At 46.0% G+C, this 15,712-nt stretch overlaps 1 protein-coding gene across 3 annotated transcripts in view; it reads right to left on the bottom strand.

Moving 5' to 3' along the window:
* The window catches only part of CC2D2A (coiled-coil and C2 domain containing 2A), a 121,016-nt gene that overhangs the window by 60,392 nt on the left and 44,912 nt on the right, over positions 1 to 15,712 (bottom strand). For all 3 annotated transcript variants that reach the window (XM_088473872.1, XM_088473874.1, XM_088473873.1), the window contains exons 15-17: positions 14,699 to 14,928; positions 7,676 to 7,853; positions 4,483 to 4,639 (exon numbers count right to left, since the gene is read on the bottom strand). In XM_088473872.1, coding sequence (XP_088329998.1) covers positions 4,483 to 4,639; positions 7,676 to 7,853; positions 14,699 to 14,928 — 565 coding nt within the window. The remainder of the gene's footprint in view (positions 1 to 4,482; positions 4,640 to 7,675; positions 7,854 to 14,698; positions 14,929 to 15,712) is intronic.

Here is a 15,712-nt window from a genome sequence, read left to right as displayed (position 1 = left end):
TGTGACTGGGCAGAGAGAGAGAGCGCTGTGACTGGGCAGAGAGAGAGAGCGCTGTGACTGGGCAGAGAGAGAGAGCGCTGTGACTGGGCAGAGAGAGAGAGCGCTGTGACTGGGCAGAGAGAGAGAGCGCTGTGACTGGGCAGAGAGAGAGAGCGCTGTGACTGGGCAGAGAGAGAGAGCGAGAGCGCTGTGACTGGGCAGAGAGAGAGCGAGAGCGCTGTGACTGGGCAGAGAGAGAGCGAGAGCGCTGTGACTGGGCAGAGAGAGAGCGAGAGCGCTGTGACTGGGCAGAGAGAGAGCGAGAGCGCTGTGACTGGGCAGAGAGAGAGAGCGCTGTGACTGGGCAGAGAGAGAGCGAGAGCGCTGTGACTGGGCAGAGAGAGAGCGAGAGCGCTGTGACTGGGCAGAGAGAGAGCGAGAGCGCTGTGACTGGGCAGAGAGAGAGCGAGAGCGCTGTGACTGGGCAGAGAGAGAGCGAGAGCGCTGTGACTGGGCAGAGAGAGAGCGAGAGCGCTGTGACTGGGCAGAGAGAGAGCGAGAGCGCTGTGACTGGGCAGAGAGAGAGCGAGAGCGCTGTGACTGGGCAGAGAGAGAGCGAGAGCGCTGTGACTGGGCAGAGAGAGAGCGCTGTGACTGGGCAGAGAGAGAGCGCTGTGACTGGGCAGAGAGAGAGCACTGTGACTGGGCAGAGAGAGAGCGCTGTGACTGGGCAGAGAGAGAGCGAGAGCGCTGTGACTGGGAAGAGAGAGAGCGCTGTGACTGGGCAGAGAGAGAGCGCTGTGACTGGGCAGAGAGAGAGCGCTGTGACTGGGCAGAGAGAGAGCGCTGTGACTGGGCAGAGAGAGAGCGAGAGCGCTGTGACTGGGCAGAGAGAGAGCGCTGTGACTGGGCAGAGAGAGAGCGCTGTGACTGGGCAGAGAGAGAGCGAGAGCGCTGTGACTGGGCAGAGAGAGAGCGAGAGCGCTGTGACTGGGCAGAGAGAGAGCGAGAGCGCTGTGACTGGGCAGAGAGAGAGCGAGAGCGCTGTGACTGGGCAGAGAGAGAGCGAGAGCGCTGTGACTGGGCAGAGAGAGAGCGAGAGCGCTGTGACTGGGCAGAGAGAGAGCGCTGTGACTGGGCAGAGAGAGAGCGCTGTGACTGGGCAGAGAGAGAGCGCTGTGACTGGGCAGAGAGAGAGCGCTGTGACTGGGCAGAGAGAGAGCGCTGTGACTGGGCAGAGAGAGAGCGCTGTGACTGGGCAGAGAGAGAGCGCTGTGACTGGGCAGAGAGAGAGCGCTGTGACTGGGCAGAGAGAGAGCGCTGTGACTGGGCAGAGAGAGAGCGCTGTGACTGGGCAGAGAGAGAGCGCTGTGACTGGGCAGAGAGAGAGCGCTGTGACTGGGCAGAGAGAGAGCGCTGTGACTGGGCAGAGAGAGAGCGCTGTGACTGGGCAGAGAGAGAGCGCTGTGACTGGGCAGAGAGAGAGAGAGCGCTGTGACTGGGCAGAGAGAGAGCGCTGTGACTGGGCAGAGAGAGAGCGCTGTGACTGGGCAGAGAGAGAGCGCTGTGACTGGGCAGAGAGAGAGCGCTGTGACTGGGCAGAGAGAGAGCGCTGTGACTGGGCAGAGAGAGAGAGCTGTGACTGGGCAGAGAGAGAGAGCTGTGACTGGGCAGAGAGAGAGAGCTGTGACTGGGAAGAGAGAGAGAGCTGTGACTGGGCAGAGAGAGAGAGCTGTGACGGGGCAGAGAGAGAGAGCTGTGACGGGGCAGAGAGAGAGAGCTGTGACGGGGCAGAGAGAGAGAGCTGTGACTGGGTAATGGAAGAGCTATGGAGGGGCAGTGGGATACAGAGGGAGGGGGCAATGGAAGAGCTATGGAGGGGCAGTGGGATACAGAGGGAGGGGGCAATGGAAGAGCTATGGAGGGGCAGTGGGATACAGAGGGAGGGGGCAATGGAAGAGCTATGGAGGGGCAGTGGGATACAGAGGGAGGGGGCAATGGAAGAGCTATGGAGGGGCAGTGGGATACAGAGGGAGGGGGCAATGGAAGAGCTATGGAGGGGCAGTGGGATACAGAGGGAGGGGGGAGCACAATGAGGTTAATATCTGACTTCAGGGGGGTTGTTCAAAGGGTTCTGAAAATAAATTCCCAAACATTCAGCCAAAAATAGGGATTTTGCATATTTTTTCTCCTGGTCTGTGATGGAGAAAACTTTTCTCAAGCTTTTTTCGCCTGTTGCCTTTTACTCCTGTTTTTTGGCTAAAATTTTGCAGTTTTTTTTGTGAAAATGCCCGGCTAAAAAGTTCTGCCTACCCGACTTTTCACCTACATTGCGTGTTTTGGACGCAAAAAGTTATTGTGCGTGTTCCCACTTTTCACCCTATTCAATTACTAAAAAGGTGAAAACGGCAAGCGGTGAATGCAGTACTCTCAGAATAGGGGAAATCTGTCTGAACCCCCCAAAATGATGCACTAACATTGGGGATCAATGTGGAAGTGTTCCAATAGAACTAATAAAACTATTTGGGGTACTGAAGTTGTTTAAAATCCTTGTTATTAGCGTTCTTGTAAAAGAGGTGAAGAATGGCATTAATCAGTGTTTTTTGGTGAAAATAAGTAGTCCTGTCTAATTTGGGGTACCTGAAAATGGGTGCTAGCATCTTATAAATTCTCTAAAGTGAAGGTTAAAACACAGTGAAAAACGCACCTGTTGCATGCACCTGCAATCCTAAAAACACCATCCTTGCAGACCCCCTAAGAAGGCTATTTCACTAGTTTTTATGCTTGTCCCCCCACTTTGTAATTTTCGCCCCCAAAATGAAAGTAGTTTTTTCCAGATTTTTTGACACAGTTGTCCTTTGGGGGGCTGTCCCAAGGGTTCTGAGTGGTTTCCCCACGTTTGCATAAAAATGTTGTACTTCTTTTCTCCTGCTATTCTTAGGTGAATCTTTTTCACCTATTACATTGCATTGACTTTCCACGTAGGCGAAAACCGTCTGGAATTGAATTTGGAGACCAGTTCCGACCACGCGAAAAGCCGTGATCGGCGATACTTTTTAGCGGAAAACAGCTTTTCGCTTCTAATTGAATACGGCCCTATGTCTGAAATGGCAGGAATTACCCAATACTGAAGCCCATTCTGCTAGTTGGAAGTAAGGGGGTTTTGTGACTGGATGAACTTCCTCACTTTCTTTAGGAACAACCAAAGTGAATTTACTCTACCAATTCCTGGGTGTAGGGATTCCCTTCTCACCGTCAGTAACCCTCTGTTAATGACTCCACCCACTATGTTGTGGGTGGGTCACTTGCAGTCGCCACTAGGCTCCTACTCCATCACCTGGAACTACTTATTCCATCAGTCTCCTACACTGGTACCTGGAATCGCTTAATTATGGACAATGCCAGCGCGACATCTCCTGGTTGTTGTAGGCTAATTCCTCACTGGCCACTTACTATTGTGCAGTGCTGTGCTTGGCAGCAGGCAGAGGTGGGATAATGGAGACACCGGGCTCAACCACAGGAGATATGGAGCATGGAATTGCGTTTTGGGCTATTCTGTGGTCACAGGATACAAGCAGATGGAGACGGCATTTTTTGGAGCAAGATGTTTATTAGCTCCAGTAAAATGTCTAAAAAAACTATCAATCCTGTAGCTGAAGGTACTGGGGATATCACAGCATACAAATGTCCTTAGAAGTACAGATGATGCATAAACCATGATGTTGAAGATGATATTTATATTTCAGAGCCAAAGCAGCCCTTTTCACATGCTGAATCACGTCATGGCACCCGTCTCTCCATACAGTGGGCGGAATGCAGCAGGAACACTTGCTCATCCAGGAGTCTCTGAGACTCCCCTAAAACTTGGGAGTCTCCTGGATGTTCCATAAGAGGAGGTATTGACCACATTAAGACATTTCCATAGTAGAACCTATTTTATGATTACTATTAATTTTTTTTTTTTTTTAATTAAAGTGATTTTTATTACATTTATATAACAAACATAAAAAAACACAATACAATTAAATTATCACACATAAAATAACAAAAAGTAAAAAAATGTTTTTAATTTAATATTATACATTTTTTAAACAGTGCCAGGAACTGTGTGTGACCAGCGTACAGTATGTGAGAACTAACTAATGCACAGCGGTGTGTTTATAATAAGGCAACCACAGGCAGCTACCTCACACTGCAGGTTTTTAGGATAACAAAATATATGCTAATTATCATGGTCAACAATTCTAAAAGAAGTGGCTTATACTGTGCTGGCAGATCTAATGATGATTTACATTACATTAATTTGTGTTTCATGGTGAACTCAAATGTTCATTTTATATATGGAAGAGCGAGGCACAATTTCAGCCACCTCATCCCACTCATTGCTGGTCTTCAAGTCCATTTGTACAATAAAACAAATGATTAATTATGGACATTTTGTAAAAATGATTACCGTATTCTACATTAATAGAAAATAGGTTTAGTTTCCCAAAACGTACATACCACTGCCAACACCCTCATGGTCATGCATCACTCGCTGGTTGCTGCTAAACTCGATTTCCTCTATTGGGGCTCGCCCAGTTAGCATGTTGGTCTCAGGAATAGGGAGAAACACCTCGGCCAGCAGGTTAGGGAGGTAATGGCCCAGAGTTTCATATATCTAGAAGAAAGCAAGGAGATTATAAGAAGATTGCTAGCAATGTATTTACTCTCTGTTGTACTATAACTTCTCTATCATTCTATTGGGAACACTGGACCACTGGTCATATAGTGTCTCCTTCTGGTTGACCTGACCTGTTTGTCCCCCAGAATGGGTGATGATTAAAAGTTAGTTTTCTACTATTAGGAAAGAGGTCAGATGAGTGCCTTCATTTCTATAATGCATTGGAGTATCATGAAGACTTTTTGTTTGGTTGGATGGATGTAATCAGCCCTGCTATAAGCTTAGAAATAATTATTTATGGATCACCTACTTATTACTTTAAGTGTTCAAAACATATAGATTATTTCAAAAGTGTTGCAATAGTCTTTGATCCTAAGTTATAAAATAAATCTCTGTTTGATCCTAAGTTATAAAATAAATCTCTGTCTAAACCTTGTTCTAGGATGTCCCAGTCCCTTTAGATTTTTTTTTTTTATAATCCCTCTTGCATTTCAAGTATGTCCCCACCCTCTCGCCAGCTCCAGCTATATTCATGAAAATGCTGACAATGTATCATTCATTTTACCATTGTTATCCAACAGTACAAAATAATTAGATTTTGGTAGTCACCGTAAAATCTCTTCCTTGAAATCCAGCTGGGGGACACTGGCAATGACGTTGGGACCTCACAGAGCAAGCCTAATAACAAAGATGGGGCTCTATCTGGCAAAGCCGCACGCAAAACTTTGCGCCCAAAGCTAGTACCACTAGCACCAGAAGTATCGAACCGGTAAAACTTGGTGAACTTATGCACAGAGAACCATGTTGTAGCTCTGCACAGCTGTTCAATGGAAGCACCAACCACCCAGGAGGCCCCTAAAGCATGATTAGAATGAGCCAAAAGAGTAGATTGAACAGGTTTATCCACAGAAAGAGAAGCCTGGCAAATAGACCCAAGGAGGATGAGTCAGACTAAATTGTAGGAAAAGCTGGGAGAAAAATATCCTGATTGAGATGGAATTTGAAACCACCAAAGGGAGAAAAGGCGGCTCAGTTCAAAAAAACACCCTGCCAAGATGAAAGATGACCAAGTGAGGCTTACAGGATTAGGCTTCAAGGTTTGGAGACCCAGCAAGCAGATGCAATGGCTAGGAGAAAAAAAGACTTCAAAAGTAAGGTACCGTAACCCCAAAGAGTCAAGTGGCTCGAAGGGGGTCCCACTGAAGAGCATCCAAATTCAAATCCCACATAGGAATAGGAGGGACGTACAGAGGTTTAATGCAAAGTACCCTCCTGCAGGAGGTCTGGACTTGTGCAATGAATGCTAACCACTTCTGAAAAAGGACAGACAGAGCAAAAATCTAACCCTTGAGCAAGGACAGGTGAAGGCCATAAGACAAACCCGCTTGAAGGTTGCAACACTTGCACCAGGAAATATAGAGTCTCCAGACCCTGTGCTAAATCAGAGACATAACTGGTTTTCTAGCCTGAATTATGGTCTGAAGCACCAGTTTCTAAAATCCATGAGCCCTCAGGATCTGGGACTCAATAACCATGCTGTCAAAGCAAGATTAGGTAAATTTGGGTGCAGACAGGGTCCCTGACGAAGCATATCCAGACGTAGAGGGAGGTGGACATGCAATCAACATGTTCTGAAGCAGAGTGTACCACCGTCAACGAGGCCAATCCAAAGTGACTAGAATGACCTGGAGACACTCTTGGCTAATCCATTGAAGCACCCTGGGCATCATGGGAAGTGGTGGGAAGACGTACCCCAACTGAGAAGACCAAGGCGCCACCCTGGTGTAAACAAAAAGAGCCTGAGAATAAGGGAGTCTGTCTCCAAGTTGCCCACCACTGGAATGTGAACAGATAAAATGGCGGGGACCCACCTGGTGACTGATGCTTGGTTGCATAGGGAGAGGAATCAGTAGCAGAAATAAAAATTGTGATAATACCACTGTATAGGTCATTGGTACATCCTCATCTCGAATACTGTGTTCAGTTCTGGAGGCCACATCTCCAGAAGAATATTAATAAATTAGAGACTGTACAAAGAAGAGCATCTAAAATGGTGCAATGTCTACACCACAAAACATACCAGGAAAGACTAAAAGATCTTAATATGTATAGTTTGGAGCAGAGAAGGGAAAGGGGGGACATGATAGAAATGTTCAACTATATAAATGGTTTTAACAAAGTAAAGGAAGGAGACATTCTTCAAAGAAAGAGAAGTATTAGAACAAGAGGACATGTTCTGAAACTGGAGGGTGGTAGGTTCAGGGGAAATGTGAGGAAAAATGACTTCACAGAAAGGGTAGGAGACAAGTGGAATAGCCTCCCATCAGAGGTGGTAGAGGCTAAGACAGTAGAACAAATTAAACATGCATGGGATAGACATAAGGATATCCTTCAGAAAAAGTAAGGATCAATAAGGGTTGAGGTAACAATATGTTAAAAATAGGGGCAGAGTAGATGGGCCAAGTGGTTCTTAGCTGCCGTCAAATTCTATGTTTCTATGACTGCGGGTCCCACCCTGCACATTAGCGTGACTGAAGTCTGGTGGAGGTTGGAGGGGATAGAGCCTAACATTTAATCTTTTAGTGCCTTAACTTCTCAGGCAGTCCTCTACCCAACATCATGCCAGTAGCATGGATGCCAGAGGAATCTTATCTGTAAAACACTTAAAAATATATTAACACTGGAATATATTACTTTCCTGTAGATATTTAAATGACATATTGTTATTGCTATACTATTAACCAAGTTCAAATAAAATGGAATTAATAATGTGAAACAACTATGTACCAAAGTGCACAAATGCAATTTTGTGATGTCTTGCAACATTTGCCAGGTCTATTAGGTAATCTCTCTACATGATTATGTCAATGCATCATTTAGTACCTGTAGCTTTATACTCTCTGGCCAGCTAAATTGAGATGGGGTGTAAGTGTGTGTAGATGTGTATGTTCCCTAGTATCTGTAGCTTTATACTCTCAGGCCAGCTAAATGGAGACGGGGTCTAAGTGTGTATATGTGTATGGTCCTTAGTACCTGTAGCTTTATACTCTCAGGCCAGCTGAAGATCTGAAGATTAAAGATCTGTCCCAGATGGACTCTGAAGTCTGATCCCAGCCTGTTGGTCACCGTTTTGGAAACCTCTTTGTTGTTGAAAAGGATCTTGATGAAGAGTGAATGTTTCTGCAGATCTGCACGTCTCAGTGCTTCTGCCCTGGGGGGGTGGGATGTAAACCACATATGTATTTTAAATTGTTAATAAAAAAAATGGCAAGTTAAGGTAAAACTTACCTTGGTTATCTCGCTTTCTTCGAAGTCCATAGGGTCCACAGGGAGACATTGGGGTGTAGGTGGGACCTGGAGGACCGGACACCAACAGCAAAGCTTTCAATCCCAGGGAGCTCCGGTCCTTCCCCCTATAGCCAGCCCATAGTCTGAGGGCACTTCATTTTTGCTAACAAGCCCAAGGCAGGAGCAGGTTAGGAGAAAAGTAAGTCTGGTACACTGAGGAATAACACTCTCACACAGAGAAGGAAACAAGTGATCAGGAGAAGAAACCATAGAAGCTAGGAGCGTCACAGTGGGTGCCCTATGGACTTCGAAGAAAGAGAGTTAACCAAGGTAAGTTTCATCCTAACTCTTCTTTTCTTCTTCAGGGCCCATAGGGCTACACAGGGAGACATTGGGGCCGTCCCAAAGCAGTTATTCAAGAGCGGGAACGCTTCTGAGCCAGAAGGAAGCATCCTGAAAGCAAATGTATCAAAGGCATAAAACCTAAGAAAGGTGTGGACAGAAGACCAGGTGGCCGCCTTGCATAGCTGTTCAGCTGAGGCACCATGCCGGGCTACCCACGAGGGACCCACAGAGCGAGTAGAATGAGCAGATACTGAAGCCACCACAGGAAGGTCAGTCTGTGTGTAAGCCTGTGAGATAGTCATGCAAATCCATCTGGCCAGAGTCTGTTTGTTAGCTGGCCATCCCTTCTTGTGGAATCCATATAGGACAAAGAGGGAGTCCGATTTCCGGATGGAAGCAGTATGTTACACGTAGATCTTTAGAGCATGGACCACATCCAAAAGAGGCCTCACCTGCCAAGAGGTCTAGTGAATTAAAAGCCGGAACTACAATTTCCTCATTCAGGTGGTAGTGAGAAACTACCTTCAGAAGGAAGCCTGGGCGTGTTCGAAGACCAGCCCTGTCCTGATGAAATATCAAAAATGGGGAGCGACATGAAAACGCCCCTAAATCCAATACCCTATGGGCAGATGCTATAGCCAGAAGAAACAGAGTCTTCGCAGTGAGCCATTTGACATCCACTGATTCCAGGGGTTCGAATGAAGGTTCCTGAAGTGCTTGGAGCACCACTGACAAATCTCATTGAGCCACAGGAGGGACAAAGGGAGGTTGCTAATTTGTAGAACACCCTGCATGAAGGTGTGAACCACCAGTATAGGAGCAATTCCGTGCTGAAACTAGATAGACAAAGCAGAGACCTGCACTTTCAGAGATGCTAGGTGAATGCCTATATGCAATCCAGCTTGAAAAAAGGCAAGAATTCTAGAAACCTTAAAGACCTGGGGGTCATAGTTTCTTGGAGCACACCATTGGAATTAGTTACGCCATATTCTGTGGTAAATCCTGGCTGGTTTACGGGCTTTTAGCATGGTCTGGACCACAGAGCTGGAAAAACCCTTAGCCGTTAGGAGGGATGTCTCAAGGGCCATGCCATTAAAGACAGATGGGCTAGGTCTTGATGTAGATATAGACCACGAGACCACAGGTCTACTTGTAGAGAAAGCTGAAGAGGAACGTCTATAGAGAGCCTTTGAAGATCGGAGTACCAGTGACGTCTGGGCCAGGCTGGAGCTATTAACATGACTGTGCCTCCCTCCTGTCTGAACTTTCGAAGCACTTGAGGAAGCAGGGATATTGGAGGGAAGAGATATGCTAAATGAAAGTTCCATTTGTCTATGAAGGCCGCGTCCGGGTTCTTTGTTCTGACTCCATAAATTGGAAGTTTGTAGTTGTGTCTGAAGGCCATGAGTTCCACCTCTGGAAGACCCCATTTGTCCACTAGAAGCTGAAAGACTTCTGGATGTAGAGACCATTCTCCTGCATGCACGTCGTGATGGCTGACGAAACTCACCTCCCAATTGAGAATTGAGGGATACTTCTGTCATTGCTGACTGACTTCGAGTTCCCCCCTTGGTGATTTAGGTAGGCTACAGCCGTGGTGTTGTCAGACTGTACTTGTACTGGCAATTGTAATGGTAATTACATCCAATTCAGGTGAACGGTGTAGGAATTACAACGGTTTCTATATGAGCCTCCCGCTTTTTAAGGGGCCAAAAGTAATGGGACAAACTAAACAATCCTAAATCTAACTTTCACTTTTTAATACTTTGTTGCAAATCCTTTGCAGGCAATTACAGCCTGAAGTCTGGAACGCATAGACATCACAGACGCTGGGTTTCATCCCTGGTGATGCTCTGCCAGACCTCTACTGCAAATGTCTTCAGTTCCTGCTTGTTCTTGGGGCATCTTCCCTTAAGTTTTGTCTTCATCAAGTGAAATGCATTCTCAATTGGATTCAGGTCAGGGGATTGACTTGGCCATTGCATAACATTCCACTTTTTAGCCTTAAAAATCTCTTTGGTTGCTTTTGCAGTATTCTTTGGGTCATTGTCCATCTGCACTGTGAAGCGCCGTCCAATGAGTTCTGAAGCATTTGACTGAATATGAGCATATAATATTGCCTGAAACACTTCAGAATTCATTCTGCTGCTTTCGTCAGCAGTCACATAATCAATAAATTACGGATGTGCAGGCTCGGATAGGTTAGAGTTTGCACGCCGAGTTCGGATTTTTACCTCCAAAAAACGAGACTCAGAAAGAGGCAAAAGGTCATCTTGCATGGACAAACATCATCATTCCTGGACTTTTGTCCAGGAATGATGATGTTTATCCATGCAAGATGACCTTTTGCCTCTTTGAGTCCCGTTTTTTGGAGGGAAAAAATCCGAACTCGGCGTGCAAACTCTAACCTATCCGAGCCTGCACATCCCTACAATAAATACAAGGGAGCCAGTTCCATAGGCAGCCATACATGCCCACGCCATGACACTACCAACACCATGCTTCACTGATGAGGTGGTATGTTTTGGATCATGAGCAGTTCCTTTCCTTCGCCATACTCTTCTCTTCCCATCACTCTGGTACAAGTTGATCTTTGTCTCATCTGTCCATAGGATGTTGTTCCAGAACTGTAATGGCTTTTTTAGATGTTGTTTGGCAAACTCTAATCTGGTCTTCCTGTTCTTGTGGCTCAGCAATGGTTTACATCTTGTGGTGAACCCTCTATATTCACTCTTGTGAAGTCTTCTCTTGATTGTTGATGTTGACACATATACACCTACCTCCTGGAGAGTGTTCTCGATTTGGCCAACTGTTGTGAAGGGGTTTTTCTTCACCAGGAAAATAATTCTTCTGTCATCCACCACAGTTGTTTTCCGTGGTCTTCCGGGTCTTTTGGTGTTGCTGAGCTCTCCGATGCGTTCTTTCTTTTTAAGAATGTTCCAAACAGTTGATTGCTATCTCCCAGATGGGTTTGTTTTGATTTTTCAGCCTAATGATGGCTTGCTTCACTGATAGTGACAGCTCTTTGGATCTCGTATTGAGAGTCGACAGCAACTGATTCCAAATGCAAATGTCACACCTAGAATCAACTCCAGACCTTTTACCTGCTTAATTGATAATGAAATAACGAGGGAATAGCCCACACCTGTCCATGAAATCGCTTTTGAGTTGATAGTCCCATTACTTTTGGCCCCTTAAAAAGTGGGAGGCACATATAGAAACCGTTGTAATTCCTACACTGTTCACCTGATTTGGATGTAATTACCGTCAAATTAAATCTGAAAGTCTGCAGTTAAAGCACATCTTGTTTGTTTCATTTCAAAGCCATTGTGGTGGTGAATAGAGGCCAAAATATGATAATTCTGTCAATGTCCCAATACTTATGCACCTGACTGTATGTAGGACAGTTGTTCCCTTGACGCATCAGGGAGAAAAGTCTCTTCTAGGGCCTCTGCCCAACTCTCAATGGCTTTTGCCACCCAGGCCGTAGTCCTAGCAGGACGAGTAAAAGCTCCTGTAAGAGAGTATATAGATTTATGACAAACTTCCATACGTCTATCTGTGGTCTCCTCCAAGGTGGTTGCAGTATGAATGGGCAAGGTGGCATTTTTAACAAGACGTGTTACATGAGAGTCCACGGTTACAATCAGTAGCTGGGAGCAGGTAACCGGAACTAGAATTTGAACAGTTTTAGAATTTGAAACCTTTTACCAGGCATATTCCAAGCTTCACTCATGTGATCAGATAGCTGGTCAGAGTGAGGACACACTGGTAAAACAACCTTTTGTCACTTAAAAAGTGCATGTTTTTTTTTCTTAGGAGTGGGTTCATCCTCTTCTATTTGTGGAATAGTTTTAACAGCTCTCACAAGAGCAGGTATATTTAGTTTAGAGGGTGGCTCCTCTTCTCCTGAGAGTCAAAGTGAGAGAGATCTGCATCTTCTGCCTCCCCAGATGATATCTCAGAATCAGATAACAGTGTGGATGGTGAAGATATAGTATGTTTAGTAGGCTTAGTAGGTAAAAGTTTATCTTTTTGCAGCATTTGCTGAAAATCTGTAGAGGTATTAGCCAAAGTCTGTACTGAGGTAGATAGTACGTCTATCCATGGGGGAGGCAAAGGATTTGCAGGGGGTACCTGCTGTGGCCATCCCATAGGTGGAGCTACCACAGGGACTGCTAATTGGTCCACAAGTTCCGCCAGCATTTGTGAATAGGCAGCCCAGGGTGGGTCCTGAGGGAGAGACACCGGGCTGATGGACCTGGGGCTGTGTAACAATTAATACAGAGACCATCCTGAATGAGGTCCTCTGTGCCTAAGCCCCCAGAGCAGGACTTACAAGCTATCAGAGTAGGAGGAGCAGCATCAGGCTGCTTGTTATTCTTTCCTTTGCCAGACTTAGTCACAAGAATAATAGAATACACAGTATGATAAAGTGCAATGAACACCTTGTAGTATGTGTAATATGGCACAATATAGTGTGCAACGGCGCTAAATATGGCACAGTGTAGTGTGCAACCGTGCTATATAGTATGTGATAGTCCTCACACTTAAATAGCAGATGTGAGGTACAAAGTCCTCATACTTATATAGCAGATGTGAGGTACAATGAACCTCCAATACCTTAGTATGTCAGGGTATAATAGAAAAAAGGGACAGGTATAAACTGACATTATAGAAAATAGAGATTAGCACTAGCACAAGTCACATAAAACGCAGAAAAAACACATTACATCTGCAATGGGCACTAACATCAACTACACAGACCACAGTGGCTGGTAGGATATAGCGCTGTATAATCTGGCCCGTGGGAGAGATATACTCGGAGACTGAACCCAGCATTTCCCAGAGACCTGCTTGCCTAAAATGGCTGCCACGCATCTCGTAGGGGGCAGAGGGTGAGGGAGGAGCAGCACAGGGAACACCAAGACCACAGTGGAATGGCGCCCTGAGCTACGGGAGGGGTTTCAGGAATAGCACCTTATCCCCTGGTTGACATTAATCACCTGGTCTCCTGGCCTTTACAATATGCCACTGCACCAGTATCATTATGCCCCGGTGGTCTAGTGGAGTAGTGGGCGAGCCAGTGTCCACATCAGCGTCTCCGGTCTGTTTTCCTGAGACCGGAGGCAAGAATGCACTAAGAAGCGGGTCCCTGCGAATGGGATTCTGCCTTACCTGTCCTCTGGATTCCGGACTGCAGTCTGGGGGTCCAGGGAGCCTGCTAGCTAGTCCCCCTCGAAGCCCTGCTTGGAGTACCTAGCACAGGCTTGGTGTCACGGCGCTGCGGAGGGGTGATGAGGTGGCAGCACAGACATCTGGAGGACAGTCTGTTGCTGCTCGTCCGTTTATAATGGTGGTCCAGCTCCTGCCGGACACCAACTAAACTGAAGTGCCCTCAGGCTGTGGGCGGGGTATAGTAGGAAGGACCAGACCATTCTGGGATTGAAAAGCTTTGCTGTTGGTGTCTCCCTGTGGAGCCCTATGGACCCTGAAGAAGAAAAACAAGTTTATAACTCTCCATAGTTAAAGACTTATCACTATGAGGAAGCCTGATATTAGTGGACAGAGCACTATAGAAGTGTAAGAAAAGGCCAGAACTCTCCTCTCCACATTCCCCCAGCTCGGGATTGTTTTGCTGCTTCTTACTGATACACATACAGATGTGTCCACATACATCTATCCTCTGTGCGCTACAAGTCGCACTACACTTAATGCGGGAGCTCCGTGTAACTCGGTAGTGACACTGTAACGTAGCGTTTCGCATGCAGATACACCCGCAGTCGCACACAGAACATAGGCATGCCGCATATCATTTTAATTAGCAGAAGCTCCTTGCGCTATCTATTCACATTCCTGTGCAAATAAGACGCATTTAAAAGTAAAAAGTGGCATGAAAAGAAGCTCTGTGCTACAAAGTCACGCCATGGCATAGTGTGACTAGACGGGCTGTTTAACGTGCAAGGCGGCTAAATGTATGAGGACACATCTGAAAGTACGGACAAGGTGTCAGAGGGTTACCGGGGTGTGCGAGGAGTTATTACGGCCAGCACTCCTAATATCTATAATAATATATAGTAGATGTGTTTCTCCTTACAGTGCGCTCCGAAGTCATTACATCTCGTAGTTTATACAGATATTACATACAGGAGTTTAAAAATTATAATATAAATATTATGAAACACATTTTCAGCCTTACTTCGTAATATATACTAATACATACACATGAGAAATGGAAGTAGCAAAAGTGCAGACATAGTATTGTAAAAACACTGCCCTAAGCATTGTAAGTGAATACTCCATAAATTAGTAAATTAGGAGTTCTGCCGGTGGCCTCCTGCCTTCATATACCTGGAGCCTCACTGACCACCTTGGTGACTTCTGGTTGCTGTATTATTTGTACACAGCTCTCACACAAGTTACCTCGGACACACGTTATTAGGGGTGACATCTCCAGACAGGGTGAGCTCAGGATGAAGTATGGGCTCTCCAGGTCTTCTCCTGCTGTTGGCAGCTTTGTCTCGAACTTGTAGCTCTACATCTTGTAGATCTACTTGTGCCGGAGGAACGGGTTTGGTGGGCTGCTCCCCCACATAGCCAACCTCTGCTTCATCCTCTTCTGTCCCATCCCTTCTGTTCTTATTCTTCATTTTCTGTTTCCCCATGTAAAATACATTAACAAACACCATCATTCTCCTAAGTCACTTCTCATACTGATTGATGCCATTGTGAAGGCAAAAAGGTGGTAGGTCGTACTAGTGCTCTAGCTCAAGTGAATACATCTTATAGAAGGAAGCTGTAATCTGTAGACCGTTTTAACATTTAGATAACAATGGGCAGATCTGGTGATGTCCAACTGGACCAAATGGTCGAATCACAGTAAAAGAGACAGAAAGGGGGTACAAGTGTGTAGGACATACTCAAAATACCAGAACAATTAATACTTAATTTTTCTAAAGATATATAAAAAGCCATTTCCCCTGTTACTTGTGAAGGGATAGTGACATATGCAGGAAATACAAAATGATGAAATGATAATGTCTTTGCACGCAGCAGCTGTACTACAATATATAATATCCACGGGAGGCAATTTAAGCTTCTCTGATCTGATTATGAAAGGCGCAGCCTTCGGATCAACTGCGTGACCATCGGACATCTGAAAAACCCTCAGGCTGTCTGGGTAAATCACGCCGACGCAACCACTGGCCTCGGCACACCTAGAAAATGGGGCCATCACGTCCCTGTTCTCTGGGATGCTCTGTGACGCTGGCCATTCCCCTTCCCCAAACGGTCACAGCATGTCAATCGTGCTGCGGCTTAGGGGGCACTTCGACCATTGGAGACACAGATTTGCATATGCGCAAAACAGATCCTGTGCATTTGCAGATCGCCAAACATCGGAGATCTACGCTAACTAACGGGTTTGCACAAAACTCT

The sequence above is a fragment of the Taudactylus pleione genome, unplaced genomic scaffold, assembly GCF_031769625.1.
Source record: "Taudactylus pleione unplaced genomic scaffold, aTauple2 ptg000143l, whole genome shotgun sequence".
Classification (NCBI taxonomy): Eukaryota; Metazoa; Chordata; class Amphibia; order Anura; family Myobatrachidae; genus Taudactylus; species Taudactylus pleione.
This window is presented reverse-complemented; position numbering and strand designations above follow the sequence as displayed.